The following is a 16,786-nucleotide window of genomic DNA, read 5'->3' as shown; positions in this document are numbered from 1 at the left end:
AAATGATAATGGTATTTTATTTTTGACCAATCGAAGAGCAGCTCGTCGTTTGTGCAAGCATATTGAGGGCGAAGGACAAACATGGTGGACTCAGTACCGCTAATTTTCCAATTAAGTCGTGTATTGCAGGTAAAAGAATAACCTATTTCACTTGAGAGGTCTTAGAAAGAAAGCGGAATGTCTACCGATTTCGAAAAGGTTATGTTTTTCGCCGTTGGGTGTTTTTAAGTGAAATACAAAGTATTTCTTTTCCGAGATGCGATGATTTTCGTAGGCAGGTTTTTGGCGTACAAATGAAAAAGTAGTCTTTTCCTAGTTTCAAGCAACGTTACTCGGTACATAGTGCACCGATTTTGATAATTCTGGATTTATTCGAAAGGGAATTTATGTGGCTGTATTTCAGTAAGAATTGTGGCTGTATATTCAACAATTCCCCACTGAGAATTCGCCCATAATCAAGAGTGGGGCGTTTGACAACTTTGTGCGATTTACATCCCTTTTCTTCTTTATATGTATATGGTTTTCAGTGTAGGCTTGTTGGACCCAGGAAGTATTATTTTCAACGATACAAGCCCCTGTGGTCTCCAGTGATTTATCATGAAATCCATGAAAATCATGAATGCCACCCCATGCACATGTGTGCGACTGCTGCGTGGGGTACGTGCATCCTATGCGTTGTGTTTAGATGTGGTGATAAAGAGAATGGTGGTGAGATATCTGTTTGAAATGTTTGTTAACGCAAATGTTTATCCAAAATTAAAATTTTAGGTTCTCCCCAGTCTAAGTAAACTTAGCCTCCGTACTTGTCGTTACACTCCACTACGAGTGTAACGAAATACACTGAGACTAAGTTTACTTAGACTGAGGTTCTCCCACAATTTTTAAAAACATACAAAGTGAATGTATTTATCGTATTTAGAACTTATTTCCGCAATGGCTGAAATATTGCTGATGTGGCTTTAAATGTTGATTCACTTACTCACTATTCACTATATCCTTGTTGCAGTTTCCTAACACCATTCAAGTCATAAAGGTTATGTATCAGTAAGTTATGCTTAGCTATCTTTTTGTCGGTAACATAAGGTCAAGCTTACGGTAATGATAAATCAATTGGAAAAACAGTTCCTGCAGTTTTCAAAATGTCACTTGAAAGAAGTTTCCATAGTATGGAAGTCATAACGGAAACAATATATGCTAACACGTGTTGGCAAAATTACAGAAGGGGGATAGCTAAATAGGACTAAATGGCGAAACGACGTAAGCGTCAGAGCATACAAACTTAATCTTAAATGACTACCTAAGAGTAGGAGGAGGTTTGAGAGAGCCACCGAACATAAGCAACGTGTACTCGTTCGAATTATAGAGACAGCCACACACATTTCAATTCAATCATCTCACTCATACACACACACACACACACACACACACACACACACACACTCACTCACACTCACACACACACTCACACACACACTCACACACACCTACAAGTGCATCGTAATTGTTATATTGGCAGTATTCCGTAAACAATCGAGTCTGGACCAGCCAGTGCATCGATCATTGATCTAAGCGACTAGGATACGGTGTCTTGTGTCAACCAAGTCAGCGAGTCCAGTCGTTCAGTCGATCCCGTTAGTCGCCCCTTACGACAGGCATGGGTTGCTGAAGACCAGTTCTAACAAAGGATCTTATTGATACCCGCTAGACTTCAGCCGATAACTTAATGGGTGTGCACTCAGTTAACTGCCGTTTGTGTGGCTTACTGTGATTGTAAGTGTTACGTTAAAGATTTACAAGCTGCTAGACTTCTCTTATGTACCTAACATCAACATCTTGTGTCAATGATATCCCCAAAAGATCGACGAGTGTAACTGTGAATCAACCAAAACGTTATTCTCTCATTTAGATCCGCTCATTATCGAATGCACTGTCGTATTTCTCTTGTTTTGTCGTATCATATAAGTTGGTCACTGGTCAAGAGGGGGCCATGGGCTCAATTACCTTTGAGGTTTGTTTATATAACATAACATAAACAAACCTCGAGGGTACATGAGCCCATGGACCCCGAGGGACCAGTGAACAACATACTTATCTTACCGAACATCTGAATTTTAATTTTGAACTGTTTGTAGCACTTCTGTTGAGTGCGAGGCGAATCGCCATTTTACAGACACAATGTAAACAGATTTAGAGTTCTCTCCCTTCCATCGATTTTCAGTCGCAAAGCATCGGTGATTTCCGTGCTTCATGTGTGATTCAGTGGTATTCGAGACAAAGAAGTGCTACCATGAAGCACAGGAAGAGTTCGGAATTCCCAGCGGTGTATACTGAAAATAATATATCGCCTGTAAGCTGGATACATAGAAAGTAATAGACTAGCGCTTAGAAATCAGAAAGCGACATTCATGCGTGAGGTAAGATAAGTGAAAGTGTCAGCGCTTCAAAAGTGGTTTGGTGGAACGATCAACACCAATGGGCCACAATAACATACGGACGTCACACACGCTGGTATATGCTCCTTCCAAAATGAGACGGTTAAATGATATTGATACATGAAATTTCAACTTTTATAAAATTACTGTTTGCATATACTCATGATAATGTCAAAAGTGTACGATCGACACAGCTTCTTGAAGAATTTTCTTCAACATGTGGAAAGGATTTTGTTCTATTTGATTGTGTCATAATTTTATGATGATGCTGTTATGTGCGCATACCATTAATGGACAGCGCAGTGGCGCAACTTAATGCACGTCTAGGTTGGGATGTACCAAGTTACATGAAAATGTCATGGAGAAAACGTGGCTATTAATATGCACGCGTAGTTCTGATGATTCGTGAGCAGAGACGTTGCCTGTATATGGCAGATTTGCTTTATTGGTATTTTGTACAGCAAAACGAAAAATCTTCATATGCCGCGACTGTCTGCTGTAAATCGAAACATTACAACTGGACATCTGGAGGCTGGGGAGTCTCAGTCTCCAGTCGCATGTCACCTCAGTGTTGACCAGAGAACCGATATCAACAAACCAATTCCACATAAGATCGGTGTTGAAGTGGTAGACCTTGTATAAGTACTGCAGTGGCGAACAGATACATCTGGATACCTCATTTGATGCTTCATTTGCGGAATCGAACTGTCACAGCAACAGCAACTGCAACAGCAACTGCAACAGCAACAGCAACTGCAACAGCAACTGCAACAGCAACTGCAACAGCAACTGATAGTGCAGTACTTGGTTATAGGACCCATTCTTAATCAGCCAATTTCGTAATCGTTTACGATCATCTGGCTAGCTGGAGTTCTAGCCAGATGATCCTATTTTTATCATGTACTGCGAGAGAAATGTTTAATGACCATGTATAGGCATTCTGTAATGTATGTCTGTAGCATGGAATCTGTTCCCTTTTTGTAAATCATTTTCTATATGGTTTTGATGTAATTAGGCGAAGCACTGAATGGTGAGGAAGTATAGAGATGTGCATATTGCACTCTTCGAAAGAAGAATAAAGACAATTCTTTTGTTTGAATCCCGTTAATCATGTCGTGGCTGTTGTGTACTGCTCTCAAACGAATCCCGAAAAGGTTTTGAAAACGTTGTCATATCGATTATCACAGGCCAAACCAAAATCGATATTTCATGACAAAATTTACTACGTGAACTAAGATGAAAAAGTGTGCGAAGATTGAATGCTACTGACCGTTTTTGTTTTGTTGTTTTTTTGTTTATTTGTTTTTGTTTGTTGTTGGTTTTTTGTGTGTGTTTTTTGTGTTTTTGTTGTTGTTTTGGGTTTTTTTTGTTTGTTTTTTGTTTTTGTTTTTTTTTAGGGGGGTGCTTGGTTTTGGTTTGTTTATTTTTTGCTGAAAAGGGATAAGTGAACATTGAACAATAGGATGAGTTCACCGGAAGTTGTACGCTACACTACTGGAACAGATTTCATGTAAAGTCTCAGGCTGATGTCACTGCAGCAGTGCTGTCGGAAGTAACGGAAAAGTCGAGCTGACCCGAGCGTCAGTTTCCCTAGTGAGGGGAGCAACTGGAGCAACAGTTTATTCATCTATGCCTGAATAAACTTCCTTTTTCAAGGGCCTATTGTGATGAGACTTGGATACGGCGAGACATATCAAAGTAAGTGTTCATTTCTGTTTCGATGCTTTCATGCTACCATTCTGAATCAGTGCCGGTTACAAACTTCCTATGTTATGTGTTACTCATTTATAGCAGTTAGTGATTGCCAATGGTAAATCAGGGAACAACGGACCATGCCCTTCAGTGTATTTTCATCATACATGAGAGATAGCCGCAGCATGGTCCAGACAACCGTAAAAACCGCCAACTACCCGCTGCAGCGTAATAAACGTATAAACGTAATAAACAAGTGCATGATCCACCATTTTGCGGGACACGGGAGGTTCCATTTTTTAAAAAAAACAAAAAAACTGAACCATCAAAAACCAAAGAATTTAATTGAGCTCCCCGTGTATTTTTGCAGTGATAGATTTTCAAACTGTACATAAAACTCCTTGTGGTGACCTCGATGGAAAAAATATTTTTTTCTAACCCGTATGATCTGACTCATAAAAAACGGCCAAATGTTTGGAATCATGTTGATATTATGGTGATAACTGCTTATTTTTTTTTTTTTTTTAAAATGAATTGCATACAAAACAATATTTCTACATGTAATTCCTTGAATTATTGACTGTTGAATTATTGAACTCCTCCTCATAACCCCTGGCAGCCTCCTGATCCTCACAGGACCATTCTTCGTGTAAGGCAGCTTCCGACTGGGCCATGATCTGTACAGGGGGTCCCTTTGTTGAAAACGACGTCCATAACACGGTTATGGTAGAATGGAGATAAAGATTGTGTTGGAAAATCAGAGGTATATAACGAAATTATAACAGAATGGAGATAAAGAGTGTGTTGGAAAATCAGAGGTATATAACGAAATTATAACAGCTCTAAATTTTGTATTTAAAACCCCACGCTATTGCGTTCGGTTGTAAATCAAATTTAGAGCTATTATAATTTCGTTATATACCTCATTTTTCCATTGATCAATATTCACCCCAGAATAATACACGTCATTTACATGGAAGAGATTGTGGTGGAGTAGCCTAGTAGCTAAAGCGTCCGCTCGTCACGCTGAAGGCCGGGTTCGATTCCCCACATAGATACAATGTGTGAAGCCCATTTCTGGAGCCTCCCTTAGAGATATTGCTGGAACAGTGATATAGGAGGTGCAAACCCACACTCACTCACTTGTTGAAGAATTAGCGAAGAGACTGTCTGCTCACAGAGTAAGTGACACTTGGTGACTGAAATATGGGGTTCAAACGCTAATATGGAAAAGTAATCATTAGAAGAGAATGACGTGTGAGCATTAAACTCATTCCTCACGGAGGTTCATCTGCTTGTGATGTTTTAGGAAACAGAATAAGTGAGTAGTATTTTACGCCTCTTGGAACGTTGTTCCAGTTATATCATGGCGCATCAGCTTTTAACTGGGAGGAAATCCCGAAGTAGCGCAGGTCTGGAGTGTTTATCTCTTTGCGTTATGCACAAGAACAGTTATAATGCTCATGCATCTAGAAACATGGTCGGGGTGAACATCAGATTCGAGCGTACAATCAAAGCTTTCTAGCGTGGCCAAGGGACAGGACTCTGCACAGCTACTGCTTAACACGTATTAGATGAGCCAGCGCAGTGAACGCGTTTTTCACAACCAGGCGGGGCAACTAATCTGGACGAATACACCTTGTTGCTACAGGCAGATTGGCGATTAAGCACGTGGAATACATGCTGACCGTGACGTGTAATCAATACCGCCACTGTTCTCGTGGACTGGTTTCGGGTCTCGTAGACTGATTTAGTTCTGCAAAACACCATCACGACATGACTCGCACGAGGAAATTGAACTGTTCAATATTTAGACGACAACCTGTTTCCCTCTTGCTTCACATGGAATGTTCTGGAGGGCGTTCCCATATATGCAAATTGGGGTCTTTTTTCGGCTCATCTAAAACTTGTCAAGCAGTAATTGCAGCACCTTAGCTGACTGATCTGCTTCTAACATTCACTAAAGAATGTGCAAAGCGACATACACAAAATGTTTCAAGGAGGAAGCAATTTATTTTTTTCATGTGAGAGTTTGTATTTCAATTAATTTTCAAGCGGGAAGGAAGAACTTTAATAGTTCGTATTTTTTGTGTCTAATCATTCTAATGTGTAACACGCAGCATTCAGTTCCCGTTGGCGGTGTCTTTTCACATTTTCCACGATGTGTCATTAATCCTGTATTCGAAATTCGCATCCTGCATTAAGGCGTCAAAACCTGCCGGAAGGTGAACTATTAAACATACATGTTCCCTTTTGTAACACCAGCGCATCAAAACGAATATCGCTATAAGCTTGCCATGCTACAAGTACCATGTAACATGAATCAAACTGATACAAATTCTTGAATCGGCGTCAGGACACGCGTTTCTTTCCCGGGCGTGCTGTACGAGACTATCGGAGCATTTACAGTGGGGTCGTGAAAGGTGCATCGTCGAGGTGTCACCCTTGCATGATTTCTCCAAAACGTAAGACTGTTTTAGCGACTTTAATCTTACGCCGCACTCAGTAATATTGTAGCTATATGGTGGCGGTTCCCCAAAAATTAGAACATTAACCATCGGACAAGGAGCCATTTTTGGTCACCAGTGGCATTGCCGTAATTGTAGCATCATGGTACTTTAAACGTGACAATGTCATATATTTCATATGTATCGCGTTCTTGACCATTATTGGTTCGCGGATGTTGAAATTTATTTAAACTAAGCAAGCAGAAATAGTTGTACTCAATTATTTTGTAAATATAATCGTCAGATACCCCAGTGTTTAAAGCATTCGTTCGTCACGTCGATGTCACGATTCGATTTCCCATTTGGGTACAATTTATGAAGTCCATTTCTTGTGTCCTCCGCAGTGATACTGCTGGCATATTGCTAATTGCTGCCTCAAACCAAATTCACTCAATAACTCAGAGTTGGTTTGAGAGGTATTCCAGAAGTTGTAAGTAACAGCAATGACCAATCATCATGGATGATCAACTTCTCAATTGTACAATAATGACGTCTCGGTAAAAACGCTTATACTGTTTTCAGGCACGAGGACGGAGTAAATATCAATACCGAAACGTCCGCTATTGTACAATAAAGAACTTGAAAATCCACACAGACTTCTCGTTCCTACCCTTAGCATTAAGGCATGCTTTCCTAAGTTCATGGAAGTAAATGTTGTGAGAGAACTGAGCTCGCGATACATAGAGTATACCACCGAGTACTACACAAGGATGTGCAGTATCACAATTTCATAATCTGACTGACATAACTACGCAAAGCGCAATTAGTGTGCTTTGTTTACTGTCACACATTATATGCGAAAAATAGCTTGCTATAAATAACGAAAATCAGTTTATCTGGCGCATCGGCATTACTTCAGCCATGTAGCGACAACAAATAACCGCGGAGAAAAAAGGGACATAACCATAGGCGTATATACTCTTTCTCCCAACCCTCCCCTATTTTGTTAAAGACCATTGAAATGTGCACCTCTATGCTTACCCCTGGTTCATTTACAAGTCACATTCAACCATTAGTCATCTCTTTCCGTGACCTACCAGATGACTCGTACCTGTATGGTACGCCATTCTTGCTAAGAATCTTGGCAAATCAACCAAATCGCGCATAGTGAAATGAGCTCATGTAGTTTCTTGACTATCCATTTTCATTGTCATGTCCATGATTATAAAAGTATCTTGTCACTGATATTTGTTATGTAGCTTGGAAATTCAGAGTTATCTTTCCTTGGAAATAGTCCTAGACTATATTGATCTCACAAGGTCAGTCGTGAACATCCGGGTAGTTGCACACGTACACGCAAATACTACGAATACGGATATCAATACTTAATCTCTCTCTCTCTCTCTCTCTCTCTCTCTCTCTCTCTCTCTCTCTCTCTCTGTATCTGTACACAGGCCACTGCGTTGAAAGATTTTGGTGTCGTGAAAATTTTCCCTTCATGCATGTATCTATTGTGGTTTTGACTGATTTTATGATGATAAGATTAGCTTCCCCATGTAAATCGGTCTCTGGCCTTCTGTTTCAAATCGTTTAGTTCTAAATTGCAAACTTACAACTTGACAATCGAACTCGAAGATTTTACATATTTCCTTTATTGGTTACTTGGCACCAAACAACCCTTGACCTCTGATATTTCACAGAGGCTGCGTGATATGTTTGACTTCAGTTTTTCTCAATAAATAAAGCTTTTTCCCACCTTAATTCTATAGTAATATAGTAAATGTTCTATAGTATATGTACCACCTGTATTCATTTTAAATAAAATCAAAACTAACGTTTTCAAATTAATATTGTCATGGTTTCTACTGTATACCAACGAAAAACTGATAGCCAAAATATCATACTTGTGATAAGAAAGGGTAATTAAGGCCTAATAGGATTGTCTCCGTCTTCTTTGGATGCCACAAGAAAATTATCACACCATAATTTCTATAGGAAGATCTCAACCTTCCGCATTGTTTTGAATTCCCTGTTGGGTTTGTCATGAAGTCACCTGTTGACTCCCATTCACCCTCATTAAATCACTATTTTTATTTTTTAATTTACAGATTTCGAGCAAAATGGCCTCAACTGTGATTCTTCTGGTAGCTTCTGTAAATGCCTCTATCGTCAGTGGATGCCTTTTCCGTCATGACGACGTATATGGAGGGACATATGCTGACTGTGCTAACACCAATGTTTCTCACATTCCATCAGGTTTGCCTGTTTCCACAACATCACTAAATCTAAGTAAAAACAATATCGTCGTTTTGAATTTCCCAGTCTACCCGTCGTTGGATAATCTCAAATGCTTGGATCTATCAAGCAACAGATTATCAAAACTTGACAGTGGCACATTTAGAGGAACACGAAATCTCCAGGAATTATATTTAAATGATAACAGACTGATGCTGGATTCCACCACCTACCCAAATGATGTTTTTCTTCCGCTTCAGCAGCTTGAGAAGCTTCATCTACACAACAACGATCCTCGCCTTGAAGGTGTCTATCCTGAGAATGCCATTGGAAAACTCCAAAGTGTAAAGGAATTAAAAATTGACACATTTCAACTTCCCATTTTCGGATCTGGTTTTGCAAACATGACAAATCTAAAAACGCTTATCTTTGGTTTTACTGGCTGTAAAATTCAGGCCCTAAGAAATGACACACTCAGATCATTTCGGCACAGTAGCATTGAAGACCTTGACTTTGTGAACTGCCCCTTCACGGATCTAGACAAAATGGCTTTCATACATCTTAGGAAACTTAAAAATCTTATCCTTTCTAACGCTGTGCAGGTTACACCAAAAGAAGCAGTGACTGCTATGTATGGTCTCAGTTACCTCAACATGACGTCAGTTTACTTTGATCGTATATATCCATTTAGCGACTTACACTACGGCAACCTGGATCGAAGGATCCTGACGAAGGCCATACTAGAAAACCTGAAAGACGTGTGCGTAAAATTATTTTCTATGAAGAGTAACAAGATACTGTGGATTGACACCTCTATTTTAAAGCCTGATTCTCGTTTCTCCAACTGTATTGAACATATTGATTTGTCTGATAATCACTTATTAGGGGATAGGATGTTAATATTCAGTTTATCCTTTGCGCCACGTATTTTGTTTGTCAACGTTTCAAACCATTTCAGGAAAAACGAGCTGATTTCGAGGATGCCAAATTTCGCATTTTCTACACCATCACCAACTTTACGGTTCTCGTTTCCCCCAACTTTAAAATCCCTGTGCATCCACGGTACATTAAGTGACATAGGGAAGTTGAATGGTAAAATCGTGATTTTAAATGCAGTATCGCTCCGGAGATTTATCTTTGCTTTCAATGGACTTGAAGCATTCCAGTATGGTGTTTATGGCTTAGAAAACCTTACAGAGTTTGACCTTTCGGGAAATTCCTTCGGTCAAATGAAACCCAACACTATGACCTACTTCCCAAGCCTTGAAATTCTGAAGATGTCTGAAATAGGATTTGACAAACGTTTCCTTTTAGATCATGGAAATGAAGTTTTCCGTCCCTTAATTAGGTTAAAAACTATCGTTCTCAGTTACAATGACCTCACAGTCATGGATCGGAAGATATTTTCTGATAATCCGCTAACCAGTATCGATCTATCATTCAATCGCTTTGAGACTGTTCCATTCGACCTGGCAACCATACCTTCCCTTCGTGACCTTGACCTCAGCTTCAACTCTCTCCCTGGTCTATCAGACTCAGAGATGACCCTTGTTGATGAGCGGGCAGCCAGACATAACTTTTCGCTGAACCTGAATGGCAACCTTCTGTCTTGTGGCTGTAAACGTATTGGCTTTGTGATGTGGCTTTTCTCAACAGAGGCAACCGTGAAAAGCCTAGACGACTATATCTGCGTGCTAGATAATGGACACACTGAGTCTCCGTCGTATGTTTATAATCACTACGAAGAAATATGGAGACGTTGTTCGGGTCCATTTTGGCTCTCTGTTTGCGTTTCGGGTTTTGCAACACTGTTCTTCTTATTTACTCTCGCGTATATAATAAATCGAAAGAAGACTCTCCTTTTCAACATTTTATTGCGGTTGTTTGGTTTTGTAAATGTTGCAAAACCATTGAAACGGGTTGACTTCCCGAATGACGCCTACATCGGTTACAGCGACGTCGATTACCAGTATGTCTGTCACACCGTGAGAGAACATCTGGAAGACAGACACGGAGTCAAACTCTTCCTGAAGGACAGAGACACCATCCCTGGAGGACAAATAGCCGACGACATCATTAGCGGAATAGATTCCAGTTGGAAGACGGTCCTCGTTCTCACCCAGTCTTTTATTGAGGACCAGTGGTGCCGCTTCATCGTGAATCGTATTGTGTATTCCTCCACCAGAATGCCAGTTGGTAGTGTCCTGCTTGTGTTGTTTGAGGACGTCAGACGAGGGGACATTTCGCCGGCCCTGTTGAACGTTGTGGAGGAAACACATATCTTCAGTGTGGGGAAATATGTGGACTACCAGGGCAGACTTTGGAGAGACGTTAGTCAATGTATCATGAATGAAACGGAAGCTTAGAGAAAACGGTTATTCGCTGACCTGTAGAGATAAAATAAGTGAAAACAAACTTTGATTCTATTTCGGGGATGTGTGATATTTTTTGAAAAGTTGACAACTGTGACCTGTGCTCACTTGCAGCACAACCTAATAAGAGTATCCCTTCACGTACGGTCCACGCAACGAATTATAAATACTGATGATAGGGTGCTTGCTTGTTTCATGTACTGATGTGTTTTCGCACCTCGATCTCACCCAGGCATTTGTTGAGAACAAGTGGTTCCTCTTCGTCGTATCCACATCTTCAGTGTGGATAGATATGGGGAGTTGGGGGGGGGGGGTGAAGGAAGGGTTTTGGATTAAGTCAGCAAGTGCACCAAGACGGATGAGGAATAAAAGCGAATATATATCTGTTCAAACAGGGAACTTGAATTACTGAGAAATAAACATGCTCATGTCCAATCAAAATTAAGATGGAAACTGGATTTGTATATTAAATGTGTTAGTGTGATGACGGCAGTTTGAGGGGAGGCGCAGCTGACTGTATCTGATTTATGTGTTTTGTGAATTCATGTTTATCATCATTTACCGTTGTCAAATATCACGTTTGTGGGAGCATGGGATTGGTTTCATTGTAACTATTGTTCATTTACGTTATACTTGATTAGGATCTGGTTCGGAAACGTTTGTGAGCACTGTCCTGCAGCTGGACGAATGTAGCTAACTTGGGTGAAAGGTCACGTGATTGAGTGAACTGTTGTCCGTGTCGTCAGCCATTGGTTTATAGGTCCATGGGTGTTTAGCGGTAGCCATGATAAAACAGAAATACTGCTGACACAAGTCTTGTAAATCTTAATTTGTCTGCATCTGTGTTTCCATGACATGTCCGCATAACATTATTTCTTGACAGTGTAGATGCATTCGACATTATCACAAAAGGTCGTGGTGCACTTCTTTGTGAATACATGTATCTAAATATAACAATCGTTGAGATTTTGTGTCGACAAAAAGTACATGTGCAATGGGTGTAGGTTCCCGTTGTAACTTTCTGTCCACATGACTGACGGCAACTCAGGCAGTTGTGTCAATGTACGTTTTAGCCATATGAATAAAAAATGTTCGGTGTTGTCTCGGTAGAATTAGTTTTTAGTTGGACATAGATTGTCAAATGAAATTTTTGAAAGGCGTTTAGAAGCTGAACGAACATGAATCCATGACACGTTTAATTGATAACAGCTCTTTTTATTCTTTACACGACGTTTCATAGCTAAATATTGCTGCTTCATCCGGACTAATGCAATAACCTGATGAAGGAGCAAGAATTAGCTCTGAAACGTCATATAAAGAATAACAAGAAGTTGTTATCCATAAACCGTGTCATGTATTCGTAGATTGTCAGAGTGGAAACTGTTTTTTTCTCGTGTGTTGAACAAATGAGTATCACGTAATGTTTAATAGTATTACAAAAGTTTGAAGAAGAACCAGTTTTAGTTTGCAACTTAGGGAAAGGTCCAGTGATACTGACTCGTGTGTTTCAATTCGATCGAAGTATAAATACTGAGTCATATTCCACCAGGTAAAGCTTACAGTGTTCCATAACTTTCTAGCTATCGTTTGGTCAAGGTTGCAACAATCTTGGCTTAAGTAAAGCATTCAAGATTTTGGTAGACATGTGGAAGGCATTTGCAGCATTAAAGGTATGTCAGATGCAGTTCCATATTTTGACTGTTCCTGTGTTATTCAGTGGAACAACAACTGGCTGTTAAAGGTGCCAATACTTGAACAAGCAAGTAACTGATTGTTATTTATAAACGTTGGTACAATGTGTGAAGCCCGTTTTTAGTATGCCCTGCCGTAATGTTTCTATAATAATGCTAAAAGCGGCGTAAAACTAAACTCACTCACTATTATGAATGCATGCTCATGTAATAGAAAAGTACAATCTACCCTGTGGTCAGATGCTTTTGATGTTTTTACTTCCAAGGTTAATGACCGAACTACAGCTGAAATCACTTATGCCATGACGTTCTAAAATATTTTTTGTATATAATTTTGTATATTTAGCCTGAACGACAAACTGTAAAAGAGCTTTAAATGTAATAGTGCAGAAAGCTATATTATAACTACGAAAACTCTAATTAAAAATATATTTTTGATAACCTATCGTTATTTTTGTTCAACACGTACCAGATCATACATAGATCATAATTAGACACATCCTGTGAAGTTTTTTGATGACCGATGGATTATCGGGGCACTTGAGTGCAATAAATCAAATCGGGCGTAGGAAGTCACATGCATTTATTTTGTCGTGCGTTTCATGTAACGAGGGAGATAACCCTCTTGTCGTTAGTTGTTTTGGGATACCGCCAAAGCAATAATGCCACTAATTGAGTTATAATACTGCAAGTTCCAGGATGCCATCTAAACATGTCATCCAGACGTCACAGGGGGCTGGACAAAAACAGCATAAGCAAGGTTGGAGTGAAAGTGTATCTAAAGCGAAACATGTGTCTACGTGTTTCACCAACATGTTGTCAAAGAGATATGGTTCCGATGGGGTGGCCTAGCGGTTAAAGCGTCCGCTCATCACGCCTAGCACCAGGGTTCGATTCCACACTTGGGCACAATGTGTGAACCTCATGCTGGTGTCCCCCGCCACAATCTTGTTGGAAATAGTGCTAACATTGGTGTAAAAGCATACTCACTCACTCACTCATTACTCAAAGGGATACATATGCGTATACAACGTGTAACATACTTGAAATTCAGATTCCTTAAGCTTGTAGGCAAAACGTACCATCGATGTGAACATTTAATGTCCGGGAGAAACGACACACTGTTCATCTTACAGAATGTTTTCAACGTCGTTGTTTCGTGTTTGTTCCTCTACATTGCACATACCGTCCACATGAAAACGGTGACGAACGTCGGTTAGGTTCTCTTTATAGTAATTCCCGCACATAAGATATCCTAAAACACGGGTTCACTTTGTAGATTAGCCTCTCTGATCCAAGTAGAAGCTGAATGAGAGTCTATAATGAAAGGAAAAACATTATTCTTTCTCAGTCTTTTTATGAATATGGCTGTACACATGTATCAGAAAACTCACCCTAGTACCATTAGTATAAACTGGCATTTCGCTTCAGAAATATCCTGCATGTATTTAAAACATGTATAGTTACATAAACGGGTAGAATCCAGAAAGAGGAAAGTACAATGTCCAGAATTGCAGCAGTCCAGACTTACTTTTGTATTTGTTCTGTTGAGTCTGGGACACTGTACATGTCCACCACTAAACACGCAAGACTGAAAGGACCTAATTGTATAAACCGTATCAAAATAAGAGGTGAATAAAACAACATGACACATTGTCCCCGAGTAATCACTGGCCTAGTTGTGCATATATCATGATTCACCGTCCGTGTAGGCAACGTAATCCTGGAGCCAAAGTCCAAGTAGGACAGGAAATAGGCGGGCCATGAGACATTTAACACCAGTTCACCTCCCGAAGCAACGTAAAAAGGACGTTACTGATTATCAGTTTTAATCCCAATCTTCACGTGTTAACGCTGCACGAGGCAATGCCACTTCAGTGTGCAAATCATTTATACTGTATGATCATGGAGCAGTCGAAAGTGTCCCATGCCTCGGAGGAGCGGTAAGGTAGAGTATACGTAGTGGTCACTCCGAAACCATGGGTGCAGTGTGTAAAGTCCGTACCTGGACGTTGGTACAATATCACTCACTCACTCACTCACTCACTCACTCACTCACTCACTCACTCACTCACTCACTCACTCACTCACTCACTCACTCACTCACTCACTCACTCACTCACTCACTCACTCACTCACTCACTCACTCACTCACTCACTCACTCTAGCGGTCCGGAATAACGCCGGGTTACAAATGAGATACACTGCTGCAACATAACATAGTTACCCCATTTACACACTATGTACTTACCCCGAGCCGATCGGCCCTTTTTCATTCCCCTTCACACCGAACGAACCCTACATAACGCAACAACACCTACAGGTTGTTCAGCTTGACTTGAGCTACTCTACATAAACATGACCCGGGAGGTCAAATGGCACCAACGACTGGTCAAGCTAACTTCATGAAATAGGGGACAGAGAATGCTGTTGTTGTTCGTGTGAAACATGCATACGTGGAACTGTTACAGAACTTACAGAAAATAACTCTTCTAAAAACTGTAATTCCATGTTTTAATTGAATAGTTTTTACAACTTTAAGTTATCTAGTTTGGTTTACTAACTTTACAACGTTAAGTAGCATAGGCCTTCAGCAACCCGTGCCTGCCATAAAAGGTGACTGTGCTTGTCGTCAGAGGCGACTACGGGATCGGGTGGTCAGGCTCGATGACTTGGTTGACACATGTCATCGGTTCACAGTTGCGCAGGTCGATGCTCATGTTGTTGATCACTGGATTGTCTGGTCCAGACTCGATTATTTACATACCGCCGCCATATAGCTGGAATATTGCTGAGTGCGGCGTAAAACTAAACTCACTCACTCACGTACTCACTCACTTACAGGCAATGCGCCTTCTTACTTTATGAACTCACACTTGTTTTCCATGACTCAAATAAAAAGCACAAGTACGGAGAGAGCACAATAACACGGGTAGCTCCGACATAGATCGTCTCCGCGGGAAGTGAACACTCTCTTAAGTGACCCAACGAATCGTCCTGATCGCCTTGTTTTGGACTACTGCTGAAATTTGTATTTTGGTCACATCACAAATTCAAATGTTTCAGTTTCTTTTATCGTGTTACAGCTTGATACCCATCGGTAAGACGAAACCACTCTAAATATTTCGTCGATACGACTGACACATGTACTTATGGGGGCCTATTTCATTGTTGTAAAATATTTACCCTGTGTTACATTCATAAATATGTACCTACATGAGACAGCCTTGTCTGGTGTGTTTCAGTATGATGTTAAATACAGATTACCTGGACGTCCTCAGCTGGTCAGCACAACTATTACAAAGATATGCATGAGGATCTGAGGCTAAGACTACATTAGTACGTCTTTGAGCATTGGTCTACCTAGAACAACGTAAATATTCAACTGAATAACATTATATGGCCGCATACTTGGCTCTTGGCTGCTGTAGAAGAATGCCCGCAACTATTTATATAAGCCATGAAACGTTCAGCCTTAACTACATACATGTGTCAAACCCCCACACCATACATATGCGCGCGCGCGCACGCACGCACGCACGCACGCCACACATCCAACCTACACATACTCTAAAGTAGCGTTTGAAATAACTGCCCACGCGGAGTCCCAGCGCCAGTTGTTATTGTATCCGGCCGGCAGTTTCAGGTCCTTATGGCCTTCAGTAAATTATCTGTCAACTATTTTTAAACTGGAATGTTTCGTCATTTCATCTTCATTAACGTTCGGGATGATGGCCAGTTAGTAAACTGAAGTATTGTAAACACTGCACTAAAGGTTCGTATATAATATTCAGAATGTGTCGTTTTGCCGTATTGAGTGTCCAGTGTGAAATCTGGCAACGCTTATTGGGTGATATTGTCTTAGCTACAATTGTCTTCAAATCAAACATCTGCACAGTTAAATATTTAGTGCAGAA

General features: G+C 40.4%; 1 protein-coding gene across 1 annotated transcript; it reads left to right on the top strand.

Moving 5' to 3' along the window:
* Window positions 1-3,999: 3,999 nt before the first annotated feature.
* Window positions 4,000-13,307, top strand: LOC137286831 (toll-like receptor 4). Its single transcript, XM_067818841.1, has 2 exons — window positions 4,000-4,130; window positions 8,680-13,307. Exon 2 carries the CDS (start codon window positions 8,692-8,694, stop codon window positions 11,170-11,172), a length of 2,481 nt encoding a protein of 826 aa, XP_067674942.1. The 5' UTR covers window positions 4,000-4,130; window positions 8,680-8,691; the 3' UTR covers window positions 11,173-13,307.
* Window positions 13,308-16,786: the final 3,479 nt, after the last annotated feature.

Source organism: Haliotis asinina, chromosome 6, assembly GCF_037392515.1.
Source record: "Haliotis asinina isolate JCU_RB_2024 chromosome 6, JCU_Hal_asi_v2, whole genome shotgun sequence".
Taxonomy (NCBI): domain Eukaryota; kingdom Metazoa; phylum Mollusca; class Gastropoda; order Lepetellida; family Haliotidae; genus Haliotis; species Haliotis asinina.
Note: the sequence above shows the minus strand (reverse complement) of the source record. Positions and strands in the feature narration are given on the sequence as shown.

What these genes read in the sequence shown, in the direction of transcription:
- LOC137286831 (XM_067818841.1), top strand. Translation starts at nt 8,692, where the DNA reads ATGGCCTCAACTGTGATTCTTCTGGTAGCTTCTGTAAATGCCTCTATC.